Genomic DNA, 19,109 nt, shown 5'->3' with positions numbered 1-19,109 from the left:
GCTGACAGCAGAGAGCCCGATGTGGGGCTCAAACTCACAAACTGTGAGATCATGAGCTGAGCTGAAGTCAGACACTTAATTGAGTCACCCAGGCGCCCCTGTGATTTGCACTACTCTTATATGAATGAGGTTGGAGATCGTTTCCTCTTAGAGTCATATATATATCCTGTGATTGTTGGTCTTTTTCTTCTCAATTGCTAGAAGCTCTTCTTTTGTTGCGGAAGCTAACTCCTTGTGATATATATTACAAATGTTTTCTCTAGTTTGTCACTTGCCTTTTAACTTTGAAGTTTTTTTTCTCCCCAAAGCTTCTTTACATATGATTAAATTTTATTAGCGCATTTTCTTTTTTAATGGGGGAGAGAATAAACTTTAAAAAAAATTTTGAGAGCTATTCAACATATAGAAAAGAGCATAAAACCAATATGAACAGGTTTTTTTAAAAAATTTTGTATGTTTATTTTTGAGAGAGACAGAGTGCAAGTGGGGGAAGGGCAGAGAGAGATAGAGACACAGAATCTGAAGCAGGCTCCAAGCTCTGAGCTGTCAGCACAGAGCCCGACTTGGGGCTTCAACCCATGAACCATGAGATCATGACCTGAGCTGAAGTTGGACACTTAACTGACTGAGCCACCCAGGCACCCCAATATGAAGTTTTGAAGAATAACTGAAATGAATGTTCCAGCCTCCACATGCCTTCTCTGGTCAGAGCCCCATCCCTCTCTGTACCTGTAGTCTTCTGTGATAATAATTTCCTTGCTTTCTTCAAGGCTTTACTCAGAGTCAGCAAACTTCTTCTGAGAAGGGCCAAATAGTAAATACTTTAGACTTTGCAGGCCCTATGGTCTCTGTCACAACTACTCAACTCTGCAATTGTAGCTCAAAAGTAGCCACAGACACAGACATGTCTATTGGGGGATAGGTGTAGCTGTTTTCTAGTCAAACTTTTTTATGGACACTGAAATTCGAATTTCATGTAATTTTTGTGTGTCATGAAATCTTCCTCTTCTTTTGATTTTTTTTCCCCCCAACTGTTTAAAAGTGTAAAACCGTTCTTAGCTCATGGGCATACATAAACAGATGGTGGCCAGATGGCCCATGAGCCATAGTTTGCTGACCCCTGGTTTGCTTCCTACATATGTATCTCTAAACAAAATTGTTTAATTTTGCCTGTTTTTAAACTTTGTATAAATGTGGCATGCCTCTTTCCCTCAACATTATGTTTATGAGATTTGTCTACATTTTTGCTTGAAGCAGCAGCTTGTTTATTATCGTCCCTATATAGCATTTCCTCACTTGCTAGAATTTATTTATCCATTCTGCTGTTGATGGACATTTGGGTTGTTTCCAATTTGGGACTGTTACAGACAGTACAATAAGCATTCTTATATTAGTAGAAAGGTTCACATGTAAAGGTCTTCCAGACTATATACCCGTTATTGGAATTGCTAAGCTATAAGGTATGTCTATTTTCACTTACTAGACGACAAACTCTTTTCCCAAAGTACTTGTACTAATTGACCCCTATCAGCAGTGGATAAGCGTTCCTATCCCTCTGTGTTTGTGCCAATGCTTGACACTATCAGACTTTTTAATTCTTGCCAATCTGGTGGGTGTTTAATGGGATCTTCCTATGGTTTCAATTTGCATTTCCTTGATTACTTAATGAAGTTGGGTACCTTTCATATGCTTAATAGACATTCTTTTGCTCACTTCCTTTTTTAGTGGGTTGTCTGACTTCTAATTATTTTGTAAAGATTCTTTGATATTTTGGATTGCTCTTCATCAGTTAAATGTGTTACAAATATCTTTTCCCATTCTGTGGCTTGTTTTTTTTTCATTTTTTTATGGTGTCTTTTGGTAGGAGAAGTTCATATTCCACCCTTAAAACACTTTACAACCTGCCCTCATCAAAATCTTGGCCTGGACCATTAGCATTTCCTTCAGCCCACCTAGCACCCTCCTTTTACATTCTCTTTAGTTTCTAAGTACTTACTTTATTCTTAGTAGTTTTATTGTTAGAGTATGCTAAATAGCTGTAGCAAATTTACCCAAAAATGTAATTGTCAAAGACAGTAAAAGCATACTTTTACTTCTTATTTTTCCCCCCAGAATTTTACACTAAAGCTCTTGGGCAGGTGTTTCAGGTCAACAGGGGCTTTGGCCCTCTGAGATTCGGGCTGATGACTTTGCTGTCTTCATCCTGTGACTTCGAAGGCTGCACTCTATTCTGACCGTCAGAAAAGGGAAATGCACCTGAAAGAACACATGTGGGAGGTTCACAGGTCAGGTCTGGAAATGGCTTATGTGTCTGCCCCTCCCCTTGCAGACTGCTGGCTGTAAAGGAGGTGGGACCAGTGTATAGATCCTGTGTATATCTGAGGGTGAAGCTGACAGAATGAGAGAATGAGAAGAGACATGAAGAATTTTGCTGGATTGAGCAGCTGTTTTCTGAGACAGAGACTACAAAAGGAGTAGATTTGATGGTGGGAGATTAGGGGGTCAGCAGTTTGGTTTGGGACATTTGAGATCCTTTTAGACATCAACTGGAAATGTTGAGTAGACAGTTGAATATTTAAGTCTGGATTGCAGGGGGACATTTCAGGCTGGAGATTCAAATATGGGAGTTAAGAGCACAAAGCTAGTATTTAAATTTAGGATTCTGGGTACCTGGGTGGCTCAGTGGGTTAAACATCTGACTTCGGCTCAGGTCATGATCTCACAGTGTGTGGGTTTGAGCCCCATGTTGGGCTCTGTGCTGACAGCTCAGAGCCTGGAGCCTGCTTTGGATTCTGTATCTCCCTCTGTCTCTGCTCCTCCCCTACTCACACTCTGTCTCTCAAAAATAAAAACTAACAAAATAAAATAAATAAATAAATTTAGGATTCTGGTTGAAATCACCTAGGAAGGGAGTATAGATAGAGAAAAGAAAGGGTCTGAGGATAGAGCTCTGGGCTACTTTAAATGTAGATGTCAGAGAGAGGTGCCTTGGGTGGCTCAGTTGGTTAAACATTGAGCTTTGGTTCAGGTCATGATCTCATGGTTTGTGGGTTCAAGCCCCACATCGGGCTCTGTGCTGAGGGATTCCCTCTCTCTCCTTGCCCCTCCCCCACTCACGCTTTCTCTCCCCAAATAAATAAACCTAATAAATAAATATTTCAGAGATGTAGAGGAGTTAGCTACAGAGACTAAGAAGGAGCAGACAATGAGGGAGGCAAGTCAGGAGAAGGTAGGCAAAGGAAGTCTTTCAAAGAACAGGAAGTGATCTGCTGGGTCAAACATAGTTCTTAGGGCAAGGAAGATGGGGACCAAGAAGTGTGCAGTGCTTTTGGCTGAAGAACCATGTCAGTGACTGTGTGATGAACAGCTTCTGTGGAGTGACAAATTATATGGAGTTAGCGCATATTTTCTACTCCTGTTCTCCTGAAGGTCACCATACCCACCTCCATTAATAACAGATATGTATAAAATAAGTGTGTGTGTGAGCATGTGTAGGTTTAGTTTCAGAATTTCTTCACCACAGCCACAAGAGATTCTGTTGTATCTTTCAGGGTCTGCCACTCCCTTCAGGTCATTTTCTCCATTATAGCCTGGGAACTTTGCACCACTTTGATTTCTAAGACTGATGTTAAAATCCAAAGAGGGTTGCCTGGGTAGCTCAGTCACTTGAGTGTCTGACTCTTGATTTCAGCTCAGGCAATGATCATAAGATTGAGCCCCATATTGGAGAGGGACTCCATGCTCAGTGTGGAGTCTGCTTAAGATCCCCCCACCCCACTACCCCTCTCCCCCACTCACTCTCTTTCTCTAAAAAAAAATAACAAAACAAAAAACAAAACAAAACTCCCCAAACCCCCCAGTAAAAGCCAAAGGAGAAATATTTGGGAAGTCCAAGTTCTATATAGCCATACTCCATATTAATAGTTCTGAATACAACCAATACCCATGGTGTATTGACCTACTGTGTGTCAATGCTGTGTCAAGCATTTTATGTGCATTAGCTCTGTTCTCACAATAACCCCATGGGAATGAGTTGGATATTATTATCCCAAGTTTATAGACAATCAGTTATTTACTGATTGGTAGAACATGGTACAAGTGGTTGAACCATTATGAATTGTGTTTCTATCATATAATGTGATTTTCTTCTGAAATTTCATAGTCTTGCATGTTATTTTTCTTTCTGCAGAAAGGGCCAAATAAAACACCTATAGCTGCCATCTTCCTGACCAGCTTAGTGACCATGGCCTTTGTCCTTGTGGGCCAGGTGAATGTTCTAGCCCCCATTGTCACCATCAATTTCATGCTGACATACATTGCAGTGGACTACTCTTACTTCTCTCTGTCCATGGGTCCCTGCAGCCTTCCCCAGGTGCCTGAGTCAGTGCACAGGGAGGGCACAGGAGCTCTCCACTGCTCTGAGCACCTGCTCTTGCAGAAGGCTCCCAGCTATGGCTCTGAGGGCACTGCCCGAAGCCTCTCTGAGGGGACTCTGCTAGAATTCACCAAAGACATGGATCAACTCCTCCAGCTAACCAGGAAGCTTGAGAATAGCCAACCTAGGCAAGGAGACAGTGACGGGATCCCAGAAAGTAAGAAGGGGAAAAGCAAGAAGGCCACAAAGTCAACCTTACAAGATAGCTTCCTTTTGGACCTCAAATCCCCAGCTTCCTTATCTGCTGAGGGCTCTGACAGATTGCCTACTGCCTCATGGGAGGGGCAGGAAGACTACTGGAACAAACAGAGTGCCAGGAGTGAAAGAGTTTGGTCTAGAGGAGCATGTGGAGAACAACTTGTCCCTGAGCCAAGTTACCAGCCTGGCCCAAGTGGAGAAGGTGAGTGCTTTGGAATCACATTAGGGCCTCCTAATTTGGGGTGACCTCACCTACCCAGTTATCAAAACCCCTTTTCAAGTCCTCAGCCAGTTTACTTTATAGCTGGGTTTAAAATCCTTGTTAATTTTGTGTGATATTTATTTTTTAAAGTTATATTCAAGTATCAGCTGAATTTGTAACTCTACTCTGTTATAGTGATTTTAAACAGAAATTTCTGTTTACTCTTGTATGGTAGATCTTGGAACCATGGCTAATAATTGAACATTATTTCATTTTACTCAAAACTCAGCTGAGATATAATATAAACATGAAGGGCACCTGCATGCCTTAGTTGGTTGAGTGTCTGACTCTTGATTTCAGCTCAGGTCATGATCTCGTGATCTCATAGTCATGATCTCATGGTTGTGGGATCAAGCCCCACGTTGGGGTCTGTGCTGAATATGGAGCCTGCTTGGGATTCTCTCTCTCCTTCACTGTCTGTCCCTCACTCGCTCATGTACTCTCTCTCCCTCTCAAAATAAATAAACTTCAATATCAACACAAACGAGACCAATTTTTCCTTTCAAAAGAAGTGGAAATGTAACAAACTATCTGCCTTAGGAGGTTTTGTCTGTGGACAAAAGACAAAAGATAAATCTCCCAAACCAGGCAAGAGGGGGTGGAAGAAAGATGGCCAAAGGAGTACATCTTTGCTTTACTCTCTCAAATCTACAAACATGGTAACACACAGGGAGATTCTCAGAGAGAGGCTTACAGGGCATGAGAAATTCTGAGAGAAATAAAGAACTTATAATTTTGAGTCTTCCACATTCTAGGTGCTTCCCATATGTTATTTCATGTAGTAAAATAGATATTATATTTTTCCATTTTACAAATGAAGACACTGGGCCCCAGTGAGGTCACAGAGAAGTCTCAGAGCTCATACTTTGCACAGCCAGATGTCACACCCAGGTCCATTGCCTGTATTTGAAGTTCATTACTTTTCTTTACATTATCCTGCCTTTTGAGATCTGTATAGGCAAATGTGAGCAAAGAGGAGAAGACAGACAGATGTAGAAAGAGATGTCTAAAAACAAATGCTTTACATTCTTCCATACACTTGCTTTTCCTTCTTTACCTCTGAATTGGTGGGAGATTTTTAATGATAGGAGCATTATTAAATTTTAAGAATTATTTTATTTTTATCAAAATAATAAGTGTACAGTTTAATATGCCAAGTAGACTTAAAAGTAACATAATCAGAAATAGTAGTTCTCACTCTTCCATACCATCCCTTGTACCCTAGTCCCACTCCCAGAAAATCCCACTTTCAACCAAAAAGTTGCTTCTTTTATTAACCTTCATGTGACTAAATAATATATTTGTATTTCTATTTTTTGATATGTCAGTGTCAGATATCCTCATTTGACTTTCTATGCCACTTTGACTTCTCATCCAATATCCCCAGTGTACTTATATCACAGTTTTGATTAACTTAATAGCTAGTATTCATATTATTATGATTAAGTAAATATTGCTTAACTCTGAGCCATATTACATACACTATGATTACATTTCCTTTTTTGTACAACTTTTTCTGTTTCCTGGAGTTAGTAATTGCCTTACTTTTTATTTGCTTGGTTTTCTGTCATCATTTTTCTCTAAATACTCTGGCAGATATGTCAAATGCCTCTTAATGTTATTTTCCAAATGCTTGAATTCTTCAGAAATCTAACATATTCATTTCTTTTTTTGTCTTTGTCTAATGGCTGTCATCCTGTTCCATTCTAGACTATCTGTTCTCTAAGCCTGCTATAAAACTCCTGGAATTTCTCTTTATCACACTCTATGTCAGATCCAGGGAACAAAGATTTTCTGGATACAATATTACAGTGGATTTTTTTTTTTTTTTTTTTTTTTTTTGCCTACCCAGTGTTGAATGACCTCCCTATGTTTGAAGAATTTCCGGTGTTACAAGTCTTGGTGAGAGGAAAAGCAAGCCTTTCACACTCAAAACTGAAGATGTCAGATACACAGTTTTCCAGCCTCTCCTATATCCAAGAGTTCAGGCATGAGGCTGAGGCTCTGCCAATCAGATGAGCCCTCCTTATACCTGGAACTGGGAACTGGAAACCTGAAGAAGTGGTGACTTCTAGGAACTCTCTAAAAGCCTTATGGTAGCAGCAGGATGGCTGCATTCCTGGCTCCAGTGTCCAGCGCTTTCAGAGTCAGTGGGCAGGATTCAGCATCTAGACCTTGGTGCCTGCTGCAGGAGTGTCCCCTCCTAGACTGCTCTGACATACAATATTGAGTGTTGTTCCTAGCTGTATAGCCTTGAACTTAATTTGCTAGCCTTTCCAGCTACTCTCAGAGGGAAGGCTAGGAAATATATTTTTACCTGATCATTTTGCTGCTTCATATGAAATGGTGTGGATTTTTTCCTAAGAAAGAAGGGAGAGATTGGGTAATGACAGTCAGTGCCACAATTATCATGGTTTTAATTTCTAAGAGCTTTTGGTTTAACCCAATTTTTCCTTATCTTTTTTTTTTTATTTGAACGTCATCTCATTCTTGTTTTATGGATACAATGGCTTATCTTATCTCTCTGGTAATATTACTTATTCTCCCTTTAAAGTCTTTTTCTGCTCTTTTTACTGACTTGTGTTCTCTAGATCTTTTTCTCTTTGGCTTGGTCTTTCTCTCTCTCTCTCTCTCTCTCTCTCTCTCTCAGAGGCTTTACTAAAATGTCTGTTGAACTTTTGATTTCTTTTCCTACTTAGAAGTGAAGTACTAAAAAGTTGTTTAGAAGACCTGTATACTGGTCAGGGCCTGTTGATTAGGGCACCTCACTATATAATGATTAGGTTGTAGGCTAGCTTTTGCACAGGAGGATCCCAAAAAGTGACTATCTAGAGGTTTTCAAAACCTCTGGACTCTTTAGTTCCTCCAGAGGAGACTCCTTTAATCTCTTGTCTTACCCAGATGGCTGCGTGCATTCAGGAAGCAGGGGGAAGTAGGGGAGTTAGTGTGTCTCATTGTTTAGGATACAGACTTAAATTCAATTCCCCAGTTTCTAGCTCCATTTACCCATTCTTGCTGTGCCTGGTGTCCCAAGTCCAGGCACTCACTGGTTTTATTTCTTCAGAGGAAAGGGGTCAGGCAAAGGAGTTATTACCTAGCTGTGTGGGGAGAAGAAACGATCTTGATTTCCAGCTATTTCAGATACAGTCTTGGAACCAAATGCCTTTACCTTACCACTTCCCAGGGACATGGCACTGCCTAGTCTTGAACTTTGCTGGGGCCTGCCAGGGTGCATTGGGCTGCTCCTTGCTGGTACCCTGTCTGTAGGGCCTAGAATTCATCCTTCTCTGCTCTGCTCACTCTGTTACCATTCCCCTGTCACCTTTCCATCTTCCAAGACCTGTTTTTATCTTTCCTCCCTCATTCTCCTTATGCTTGTGGGTTTATGCCTATCTAATTCCTTTTCTGTTTTCTTAGTGGGTTTCCAGGAGAGATGTACAGTCAGTTTGCAATCTTTAGTCAATGAGGTGCTTGCTGCCCAGTTGCTCAATCATAGAAATGTCATAGCTGTTGACCACTCCCTGTCCTTCATCCTTGCTGCCTGTACCTTGGTGCAGACCCTTCCTATACAGCACCCAGACTCTTGTTAAGTCTGCAAACCAGTGTTCTGCCTCCAGATTCTCCCACATCTGTTTCTCCTTCCCATTGTCCACTGAATGATTTTCTAAAATAAAACTCTTATCATGTCTCTCTTACTTAAAAACCTTCACTAGAATCAAATCTCTTCCATCTAAAGTCCAAGATCCTTGGTGGGATTTGCAAGGTTCTTTACAATCCTGCTCTGTACTACCTTTTTGGCCGTTTTCCTCATGACGGCCCATGTATGTTCCAGTTAGACCTAAATGAATGCCCTAAACACATCTTGTTCTTTATCCCTTCCCGCCTTTGCATATGCTGCTCTGTCTTCACAGCTGCTTCACCTCCCGCTTCTCCATCTGGAAAACTCCAATGTATAGTTTAAAATCCATCCAACTTTTCATACGCATTTACACTACCTCTGAGAAGGCTTTCCTGATTTCCTCTCCTGTGCAAGTATAACATTTGATTTATGCTAGCAGTATAAAGAATTAACACATTGTTTTATACATTTATATCGAATTTTTTACACATTTGTCTTCAGGCCCATGTGTCTGTCTGTCTTGAGGAAAAGAAATAGTAGTTTTATTCCTTCGCCCCTAGACTGTGGGCTTCCTTTAGTCACAAGCTATGTCTTTCCACCTTATATTTATCACAGTATTCCCACACAGTACACAGCATGCAGCAAACACTCAGTAAAGGCTAAATTGATGCACAATTGAGCAAATATTAACTTCAAAAAAATGAAACATTGATCAGTAAAGTAGAATAGAAAGAATTACACTATGATAAGAACCTAATCTGTGACAAACCAGATGTCATACAATAATAAGAATCAAATCACTATTGAGTAAACATTGTTGAAATCAAATGGATCAAAAAGATTAACTTGGGCTGTATTCTTTACCTTATATAGCCATGAATTCCTTATTTATAACAGCTGTGCAAGAGAGATATTTCTGACTATTGAAGACTATCATCAAAGACAAAAAGGATCTGATTAAATAGAAATAAAAAACATTTGTACAACACAGTGTCACAGAAGGAAACAATTATTCTGACAAGCACGGCCGATAAAAGCATACCTTCCAATGCATATTATTTTTAAAAATAGGAAGGTCAAAATCCAGATTCTACTAAAAAGCAGCATGCAGATGAATATGGAGTTTACATTTGAAAAATCAATGCCCAGATTCATTCATTGCTCATTCAACAAACTAACTTTTATTGTTAAGTGTAAAATATTGTTAGTAGTTAAAAATAGCCAGTGTTTCTCAAACATGTCCCATGTTCTTGGCACTGAGATAAGCACCTAACAGATTATCTCATCTAAGCTCAGACTTAGGCATTGTTATTGTCATTTTACAGAGGCATAGAGAAGTTAAACATTTGCTCAGGATATGAGACAGCCAGAATTTGACACAGGTCCTTTCACTTTAGAACTTGTGTTCTGAACCACTATACAAGGTATATGCTGCTAGCTGTTAGTATCTGTTATAAACTAGGCCATCGTATTAATTCAATAAATACAAATTAAACCACCTTCAAAATATCATTGCACATCTATTAAGTCATCAAAAAATTAAATAAAATAGGTCTGTGGTTATCAGGTATATGAACACATTGCTGAAAGCAATTCCAGTGGATTTATCACTTCTAGATCTGTTGATTAAAGTTTTTCATCAAATTTGGGAGCCATTATTTCTTCAAATATTTTTTCTGCTCTTCTCTTTCTCTCTCATCTCTATGGGACTCCCACTACACATTAATTAGTATACTTTACATTCCCCCTTCTTCCCCACCCCCCCCCCCCCACCCCCAGTTTCTGAGGCTCTGTTCTTTTTTCTTCTACCTTTTCCTCTCTGTTCTTCAGTTTGGATAATTTCTACTGATCTATCTTCATGTTCACTGATACTTTCTTCTGCCATCTCAAATCTGCTGTTGAGCCCATAGAGTAAATTTTTTATTTCTGTTATTGTACATTTTAACTATAGAATTTTCATTTTTGAAATGTTTGTATGTTTTTGTTGATATTCCCTATTTTGAAAGTCATTGCCATCATATTTCTCTTAAGTCACTGACATTGTATTTTTATTTAATTCTTTGAACATATTTATTATACTAGTGCTTTGAAGTCTTTGTCTGCTAAACTCAGTGCAGGCCCACTCAGAGTCCATTTCTTTTGATTGCTTTTTTTTTCCAGAGCATGGGTCAGTTTCCTGTTTTTATATTTTTTAAGTTTATTTATTTTGAGAGAGATAGAGACAGTGCAAGTGGGGGGAGGGGCAGAGAGAGGGATACAGAGAATCCCAAGCAGGCTCTGGACTGTCAGCTTGGAGCCCGATGTGGGGCTCAAACCTAAGAAACCATGAGATCATGACCTGAGCTGAAACCAAGAGTCGGACACCTAATCGACTGAGCCCCCCAGGTGCCCCAGTTTCCTGTTTCCTTGCATGTCTTGTAATTTTGGGTTGAAAACCAGACAATTTAGATAATATAGTGTGGCAACTCCTGATTCTGATATATGTTTCCACGTTTTTGTTTGTTTTAGTAAATTTCCTGGATTTGAACTTTGGAATCTGTCTCCTCTGTGGTTGTGGATTCTGATGTCTCTACTCAGTTTTTTATTCTTATTTTTAACTTTTAGCCTGGCTTCTAAGGAGTTTGCCCTTGTGCCTACGTGGCCCATAAGGCTCCACCCTTTGCCAGTGGATCTGTGTATAGGTTGGGAAGCAGTCAAAGTTGCAGCTAGTTTTCCAGTCTTTCCTGGTTTTGCCAGTCTCAGTTTGGCCTCCCCAGGCAGGAGCATAGTTTTTCAGTCATCCAGGGAAATGTGGGGTGATATAGTCCTTCCATAGTCTTTCTGTGACTCTCTCATTTCTAGATCTTCCCATTAAGTTTCTGATGGTCCACTGCTTGCCCTAGCTGGGTCTGCAACCTCAGGCTAGCAAAACTGAGGACTTTTCCTTTTCAGTTTTCTACTATACTCACCATGTTTAGCTTATAAAGGCACAACTCACAAGTCTGCCCCCTCTGGCAGTGAAACTGCTGGTTTCTGACCAGCTCCATGCTGGTAAGAACGGGAATGAGGATGGGAGATCAGGCCATAGGCTCTCACTGTTCAGACCCTCAGCTCCATCAGTTTTTGAAAAATAAATACTTCTTAATTTTTGTCCCCATTTGGTAACTTCTAGAGCTGAATGATTACTTTTTTATTATTTTGACCAGTTTTATACTTATTTCTTGTGGAGAGGATTCACTGACCACTTCACATTGCCATCGCTGAAAGTCCCTCTGGTTCATTCTCCTCCTCCTCCTCCTTCTTCTTTTTAAATTTTTGTTATTGAAGTATAGTTGACATAACATCTTTGGTTAATTCTCTCTGGAGAATTATCTTTCATGATATAACAAGAAATATAAAACTATTTCATTGCCCTAACTTTGTAAATCTGTTTGGGGGAATTGCATATCAAGGAAACAACTCAAAATCAAACAATAAACCATAAAACGTGTTCAAGATGGTCATAGCTGCATGGTTTGTGCTAGTAGCAAATTAGAAATAACTTAAATATGCAACATTTGGAAAGTGGTTAAAAGAATTATATTATCAACTTAATAAAATACCATATGGACTTGAAACATGATCCTTTGTGGACTATAGCAATGCACATTCTTGGTTTGTACAGGTTAACTAAAACTATGTGTTTGTTTATTCTGATAAAGATATGGAGTGCATTTTCAGAGATGGTTTAATATTTATTTATTTATTTATTTATTTATTTATTTATTTATTTATAATATAATTTATTGTCAGATTGGCTTACATACAACACCCAGTGCTCATCCCAACAAGTACCCTCCTCCATGCCCATCACCCACTTCCCCTCCCCCCCCCCCAATCAAGTCACTCATCGTCAGGGAAATATAAATCAAAGCCACACTGAGTCAGAGTGGCTAAAATGAACAAATCAGGTTTAATATTTATTTTAAGTAACTTCTATCAAATTACTTAATTTGTTATTTTAAGAATTGACATAATTATGTTTATTATATTTGATACATATTTTTTAATTTTTGTTTATTTGAAAGACAGAAAGAACAAGCAGGAGAGGGGCAGAGAGAGGGAGACACAGAATCCGAAGCAGGATCCAGGCTCTAAGCTGTCAGCACAGAGTGCAACATGGGGCTCGAACTCACAAACAGAGATCATTACCTGAGCCGAAGTCCAATGCTCAACTGACTGAGCCACCCAGGCGCCCCTATATTTGATATTTTTAACATGTCTAATGCATAACTTTGTGTACCTGTTTGTTTTGCAACTAAGGTGTGATAAAGTAAAGTTGCTTTCTCTTTTTTTAAGTTTATTTATTATTTATTTTGAGAGAGAGAGAGAGCATGAGAGAGAGTGGGGGAGGAGCAGAGAGAGGAGAGAGAGAAGCCTAAGCAGGCTCTGTGCTAAGAGCACAGAGCCTGATGTGGGGCTCAGTCTCACAAAACATGAGATCATGACCTGAGCCGAGGTCAAGAGTTGGATGCTTAACCGACTGAGCCACCCAGGCACCCCTTTGGTTATTATTGGTTATTGCTTTCTTGGTTATTATTTTAGAATCTATAACATGAGAGACTGTCCTCTCCCACCACTAGTCTGTAAGACCTGCTTCTTCTAGCAAAATCCTTGACAAGAGAAAAAAATTTTTTTAGTCATTTTGGAAGGGTTTTGAAACCATACCTGTTCAGAATTCAGAAAAATTGTCTGCCTGCTTTGTTGTACCTATTCAAGTTAGTTAGGTTAGTTGAGAATCCTTGCATGAATTTTCCCTCACATTGCTGACATATAAAACTGCACTGTGCTTGCTTGGAGAGCACACCCCTTCCTTTTGTTTCCCCTCAGAGCCCTTAGAAAACATACACACATACATACAATTCCCTTAGGTACAGTGTAATTGAGGTTATGTGAGACTGAGATTAACTGGGAAAGGGTGAGCTTAACATTTCACAGATCTCAGAGAGGCAAAAAATCTAAGTCCTTAAACAATACTCTTCCGTCTTAATAACTGAGGGGACAACTGTATTTCACTAAGCGTATGATTAAAAAAATGAATCATGCCTTGGGCATGTTAAAATTGTACAATTTGATTAATGGTAATCAATAGTATTCCCATTTTTTAAAAAAGTAATAAAGCCATTAATTCAAATCAGTCATAAACCTTGGCAGAATTTATTTTAATCCACAATTAATGAGGAGACATTTATTGAGCACTTCTGATACACAAACTTCTAAATGCCAAGATTTGGCATTTAGAGATGTAAAAAACAGTCATTGCCCTCAAGGTATGGAGGTACAAAAGATAAGTATAATAGTAGGAAGCACATAATGAAGGGAGACAGATGTTGAAAGGATAAAGGCTACCTTGGGGCTAAGATGATTTCTTTATTCATTTAACCACTTGTAAGGAATATTTACTACATCTCAAATGCTGTTTCAGGTATGGGGGACATTCTGTATAGACATAGAAGGCCTCTGCTGTCATCAAGCTTGCATTCTAGTAGGGAAAGACACATACTAAATAAGCAAAGAAATATATAACTGTAATGTCAGTAAGTGATAAGTACTATCAAAGATAATAAAGCAAGGTAACAGGATAGAGAGAGAGAGACTAGGGTGGAGAGAAAGGTTACTGTTTCTGATAGGTTTTCAGAAAAGATATCTCTGAGAAGAGGATATTTTAATGGAGAACTGAATTGTATAAAAGAGAGAGCCATGCAGAGATATTGGGGAAGAGTTCTAGGCAGAGGAAATGGTGTGTATGAAGGTACAGGTGGGAATAGGATTGGCAAATTCCAAGAACAGCAGAGGTCCAGCAGCAACTGGAGAGGAATGAGCCAGGGGAGAGGGATAGGATGAGTACAGTGAGGAAAGGGCCATGCAGGTCAGGGTTGTGATATGATCAGATTTAGGCTTTAAGGAGATAACTAAAACCAAACCAAATCCTGTTGAAGATATATAAAGGTAGGCTAAACTGCTATAACAATAACCAAAAACATAGTGACTCAAACACAACAGAAATTTATTTCTCACTTGCACTAATAGTCTAGGAAGGCTCTCCTCCATGTATTGATTCGGGGACTTAGGGTCCTTCTAATCTTTTGACTTTACTATCCCTTAGTGCCTTGTCATACAAAGTCAAGACTCAGTTACCATATTCATATTTCAGGCACAAACAAGAGGCATACCTATTCTCTTAAAGACCTTGGTGCAGAAGTGACATTTATCACTTTTGTTCACATTCCAGTGGTGAGAACCTAGTCATCTGGCCACACCTAGATGTGAGAGATCCTGGATATACTCTGACTGTGGTTTCTACTACAGGAACACAGTACAGTAAATCAGATGAAAGATGAAAGTGACTTGGACTAGGATGGGAGAGCAATGGAGTGGTCATATTTTGGATACATTTTGGTGGTAGGATCAACAGGAATTACTGATGGAATAGATGTAGGTATGTGAAAAAGAGGAGTCCAGGATAAATCTTTGATATTTGAGTGAATGGTAGTGTCATTTATTCAGATCAAGAAGACCTGGGGAAAATAGATTTCTGCTTTAACCATGTTAAAGTTTGAAGTGTTTGTTAGCCATGTAAGGGGAGATATTAAGAAGAAAACTAAATATTCAAGACTTCAGTTCAAGGGAGAGGTCGATGATGATATAAACTTGGAACATCAGTGCATGGATAGTATTTAAAGCCATTTGAGACTAGATGAGATCTCCTAGGAGTGAATATATATGGAAATAAGAAGATTGCTGGGGACTAAATAAATGCTGGGATACTCCAGTATTCGGAAGCTGGAAGGAGGTGGTAAGCCAGCAAAGGAGACTGACAAGAAGTGGCCAGTGAGATAGGAGGAAAACAAGGGGAGCAAGTCATCTTAGAAACCAAGAGGAGGTAGTGTTTCAACAAGTAGAAAGAGATCACTTGTGTCAGATGCTGTCTGAAAGGTCCAGTAGGATGAGGACTGTGAGTTGACCATTGAATTTGAAGTTTCACGTCATTGGCAACTGTAGGAAGGGAAGTTTAGTGTTGTTTACAATCTTAAGAGTGGGCTGAGGAAATAGTGGGAGGTAGAAACTGTATAGGCAATTCTTTTGAGAAATTTAGCTCTAAGGAAGATAAAGAAATAGAGCAGTAGCTGAGGGATGACTGGGAAATATTTGTTTAGGTGGGAGAAGTTACAGTATATTTGTATTTGGTGGAAAAAAGTGATGATGCAAAAGCAAAGCCCTTGAGCAGGGCACTAGTGGAGGGATGTGCCTTATGCAAGAGCCAGGGATATTCATCCACTGTAGAAGGAGGGAGGGCAGAAGAGAGGATACAGATGCAAGTGGCTTGGTAGCTTTGGTGATGAGAGAATATAAAAGCTCTCTTTTGAGAAAAGAGGTCATAAGTTTGTTACATCAGAGAGTAGGAGAATGAGTTGACTAGGTGTAAGACCACTGAGGAGTGGAAGTGTGGAAGTGTGGAAGCAGGTAATGTAAGCAAGGGAATGCTCTTAGTCTTTGATCATAGAATCTTAGCTGGGTAAGAGGGTACTGAAAAGAGGAGGTAAGTAATAGAAAGCAAAAACATACCAGGGCAAATTGACTGGAGATCCCTCTGTAGGCTATGAACAGTTGAGGCGGGAGTCAGCAGAGTAAATGAGAAAAAAGAAGTGATAAGCAGGGGTAGATAGATTGAAATCATGATTTAAGAGATGTAAAGTTACTAGCCTCAAGTGTGGTCAAGGGAGTTAATAGTTGAGGTGAATGGAGATTGTTTTTGGCTGAGTTACAAAACTGGAGAGGAGGAATTCATAGATATTTGCTCTTAAAAATAGAAAAGGGTTTGGTAACAAATTGGTAACCAAGGATTCGGCTCATTTATTTTTTAGAGTTCTTCCTGAAGTCTAGGCTCCAGGACCAAGATATCCAGAGGAGACCAATTTCTTTCTACACCCACATGTGCAACCCCTGGGTCTCCCTGTTAGGGGTGAGTTACCTCATTTTTATCTCAATTGTCCTTGAGAAAGAATTCAGGTAGAGATGTTGATCTAGGGAGCTGCAGCGGGAAGAGGAAAAAGGACACCCTTAATTAGGAGCAATGTGATTTAAGTGTGTTACATTAGACTTTAGATGGGATTACAAATGGCAAGATTATATTTAATGAACCACTTATTTCAATCAGTGGTTTACTTTAAAAAATAATTAATCATCTGTGATAACCTCTGGGTCACTAAATTTCTAGGTATACCAAATTAGCATAATTTCACTCTAATTTGTTTCTTCTAGGGAGAAGTAGGACAAGGAGCTAGGGTAGGATATTTATTGATAGTTTTGATTATAGGGTACTTTTGGGTGGGTGTCTTCTCAACTATCTGCTTAAGTGCAGTTTTTTGAATTATGTGTGAACTTCTATTTAGAATTTATAGTGATCAGAGGTGGATTAGAGGGACTGTTGTTTCTTGAAGTCTTTACCTTGTGACTTGCTTACCATGTGATAAACTATTAGGTGACTTGCCTTCGTATTCTGTTTCCACAGGCTGTTGGGTCCCTTCTCATCATGTTTGTGATCCAGTGGGTCTATACCCTCATTAACATGGGTGTTGCTGCCATTGTGTATTTCTATATCGGTCGGGCCAGTCCAGGGCTTCACCTTGGTAAGCCATTTTGCTGCCATCTTCCTTCTTCTCTTTTAGCTTTCATTGAAAAAACTGTATTTTGAGCACCTATTAAATGCCAACTAATTCAGATTCTAATCTCATTTTCAAGTAGCTTATTATAGTCTAGGAGGAAAAATATAGCATGCATATAAATGGTAACAAAAAATAATAACAACTTGTAAGGTTTATAAGACGTGTGGAAGTAAAATTGATGACAACAGCAGCACAAGGGAGGAGGAAAGAAATGGGAACATACTGCTTTAGGTTTCTGATACTAATGTGAAATACTATAACATCACTTAAAGGTAGACCACGATAGGTGCACCTGGGTGGCGCACTCAGTTAAGCGACTGACTCTTGATTTTGGCTCAGGTCCTGATCTCACAGTTCATGGGGTTGAGCACTGACAGTGTGGAGCCTGCTTAAGATTTTCGCTCTCTCTGCCCCTCCCCTACTCACGCTCTCTCTCTCTCTCAAAATAAATAAATAAATAAACATTTTAAAAAAGGTAGACCATGATAAGTTACAAAGGTATACTACAAGTCCTAAAGCAACCACTAAAATAATACAACAAAGAGTTATAGCTAATAAGCCAATAAAGAAAATAAAATTGAATTTAAGAAAGGCTCAAATAGAAATAAAGCAGGAAAAAGGAAAATGATCATAAAGGACATATAAGACAAACAAAAAACAGAAGGGTGGTTTACAGCTGTATCAATAAACCTAGCTATACCTATGTACCTATATAGTTATATCAATAAACACACTAAATATAAATAGTCTAAATATTCACAATTCAAAGGTATAAACTCTGAGATTGTCAGATTCAATAAAAAAGCAGCTATATGCTGCCTATAGGGAATCTACTTTAAATATAAAGACACATGGGTTACATGGGTGGCTCAGTTGGTTAAGGGTCTGACTCTTGACTTTGGCTCAGGTCTGATCTCATGGTTGTGAGATCAAGCCCCACACAGGGCTCCATGCTGAGCATGGGGTCTGCTTGGGACTCTCCCTCTCTCTCTCTGCCCCTCCCCAGCTAGCACACACGCACACACTTGCACTCTCCCCCTGCCTAAATAAATAAACATTAAAAAAAATAATAAAGGCACAAATAAGTTAAAAGTAAAGGGGTGGGAAAAGATAATATCATGATAACATGAATCAAAACAAAGCTGGACTGATTATACTAACACCAGACAAAACAGATTTCAGAGAAAATAATCTTATCAGAGATATAAAGAGGGTCATTTCATAAAGGTAAAGGATAAAGAGGGTCATTTCATAAAAATAAAGGGAAAAATTCATCAAGAGGATATAACAAACCTTAACATTTATGTACTTAGAACAGAGCTTTGAGGAGTGCCTGGGTGTCTCATTTGGTTAAGTGTCCAACTCTTGATTTCTGCTCTGGTCATGATCTCACAGTTCATGAGATCAAGCCCCACATCATCAGGCTGTGTGCTGGCAGGGTGGAGCCTACTTGGGACTCTCTCTCCCTCTCTCTCTGCCCCTCCTTTACTCATGTTCTCTTTCTCTCTCAAAATAAATAAGCATTAAAGAAAAAAAAAAAAAGAAACAGAGCTTTAAAATAACATGATGCAAAACCTGACAGAACTGCAAAAAAAAATAGAAAAGTTTATAATTATAGTCAGAGATTCCAACACCTCTCTCTCAATAAACCTAGCTCTACCTATATACCTATATAGTTATATCAATAAACACACTAAATATAAATAGTCTAAATATTCACAATTCAAAGGTATAAACTCGATAATTGCTAAAATAAGTAGGCATAAAATCAGTAACACTTTATTTATTTATTTTTAAATGTTTATTTATTTTGAACAGGCAGAGAGAGAGAGAGAGAGAGAGAGAGCGAGCACTAGTGGGGGAGGGGCAGAGAGAGAGGGAAAGAGAGAGAATTCTAAGCAGGCTCCAAGC

General features: G+C 39.2%; 1 protein-coding gene across 4 annotated transcripts in view; it reads left to right on the top strand.

Moving 5' to 3' along the window:
- Window positions 1-19,109, top strand: part of SLC12A8 (solute carrier family 12 member 8) — a 136,243-nt gene that overhangs the window by 106,655 nt on the left and 10,479 nt on the right. For 2 of the 4 annotated variants that reach the window (XM_019448647.2, XM_019448648.2), the window contains exons 10-12: window positions 4,190-4,835; window positions 16,398-16,495; window positions 17,045-17,162. In XM_019448647.2, coding sequence (XP_019304192.2) covers window positions 4,190-4,835; window positions 16,398-16,495; window positions 17,045-17,162 — 862 coding nt within the window. The remainder of the gene's footprint in view (window positions 1-4,189; window positions 4,836-16,397; window positions 16,496-17,044; window positions 17,163-19,109) is intronic. The other 2 variants (XM_019448649.2, XM_019448651.2) reach the window with 1 other exon arrangement.

This window comes from Panthera pardus, unplaced genomic scaffold, assembly GCF_024362965.1.
Source record: "Panthera pardus isolate Hobbes unplaced genomic scaffold, ASM2436296v1 HiC_scaffold_16, whole genome shotgun sequence".
Lineage (NCBI taxonomy): Eukaryota > Metazoa > Chordata > Mammalia > Carnivora > Felidae > Panthera > Panthera pardus.
The sequence above is the reverse complement of the archived record's forward strand: the minus strand, read 5'-3'. Positions and strand labels throughout refer to the sequence as shown.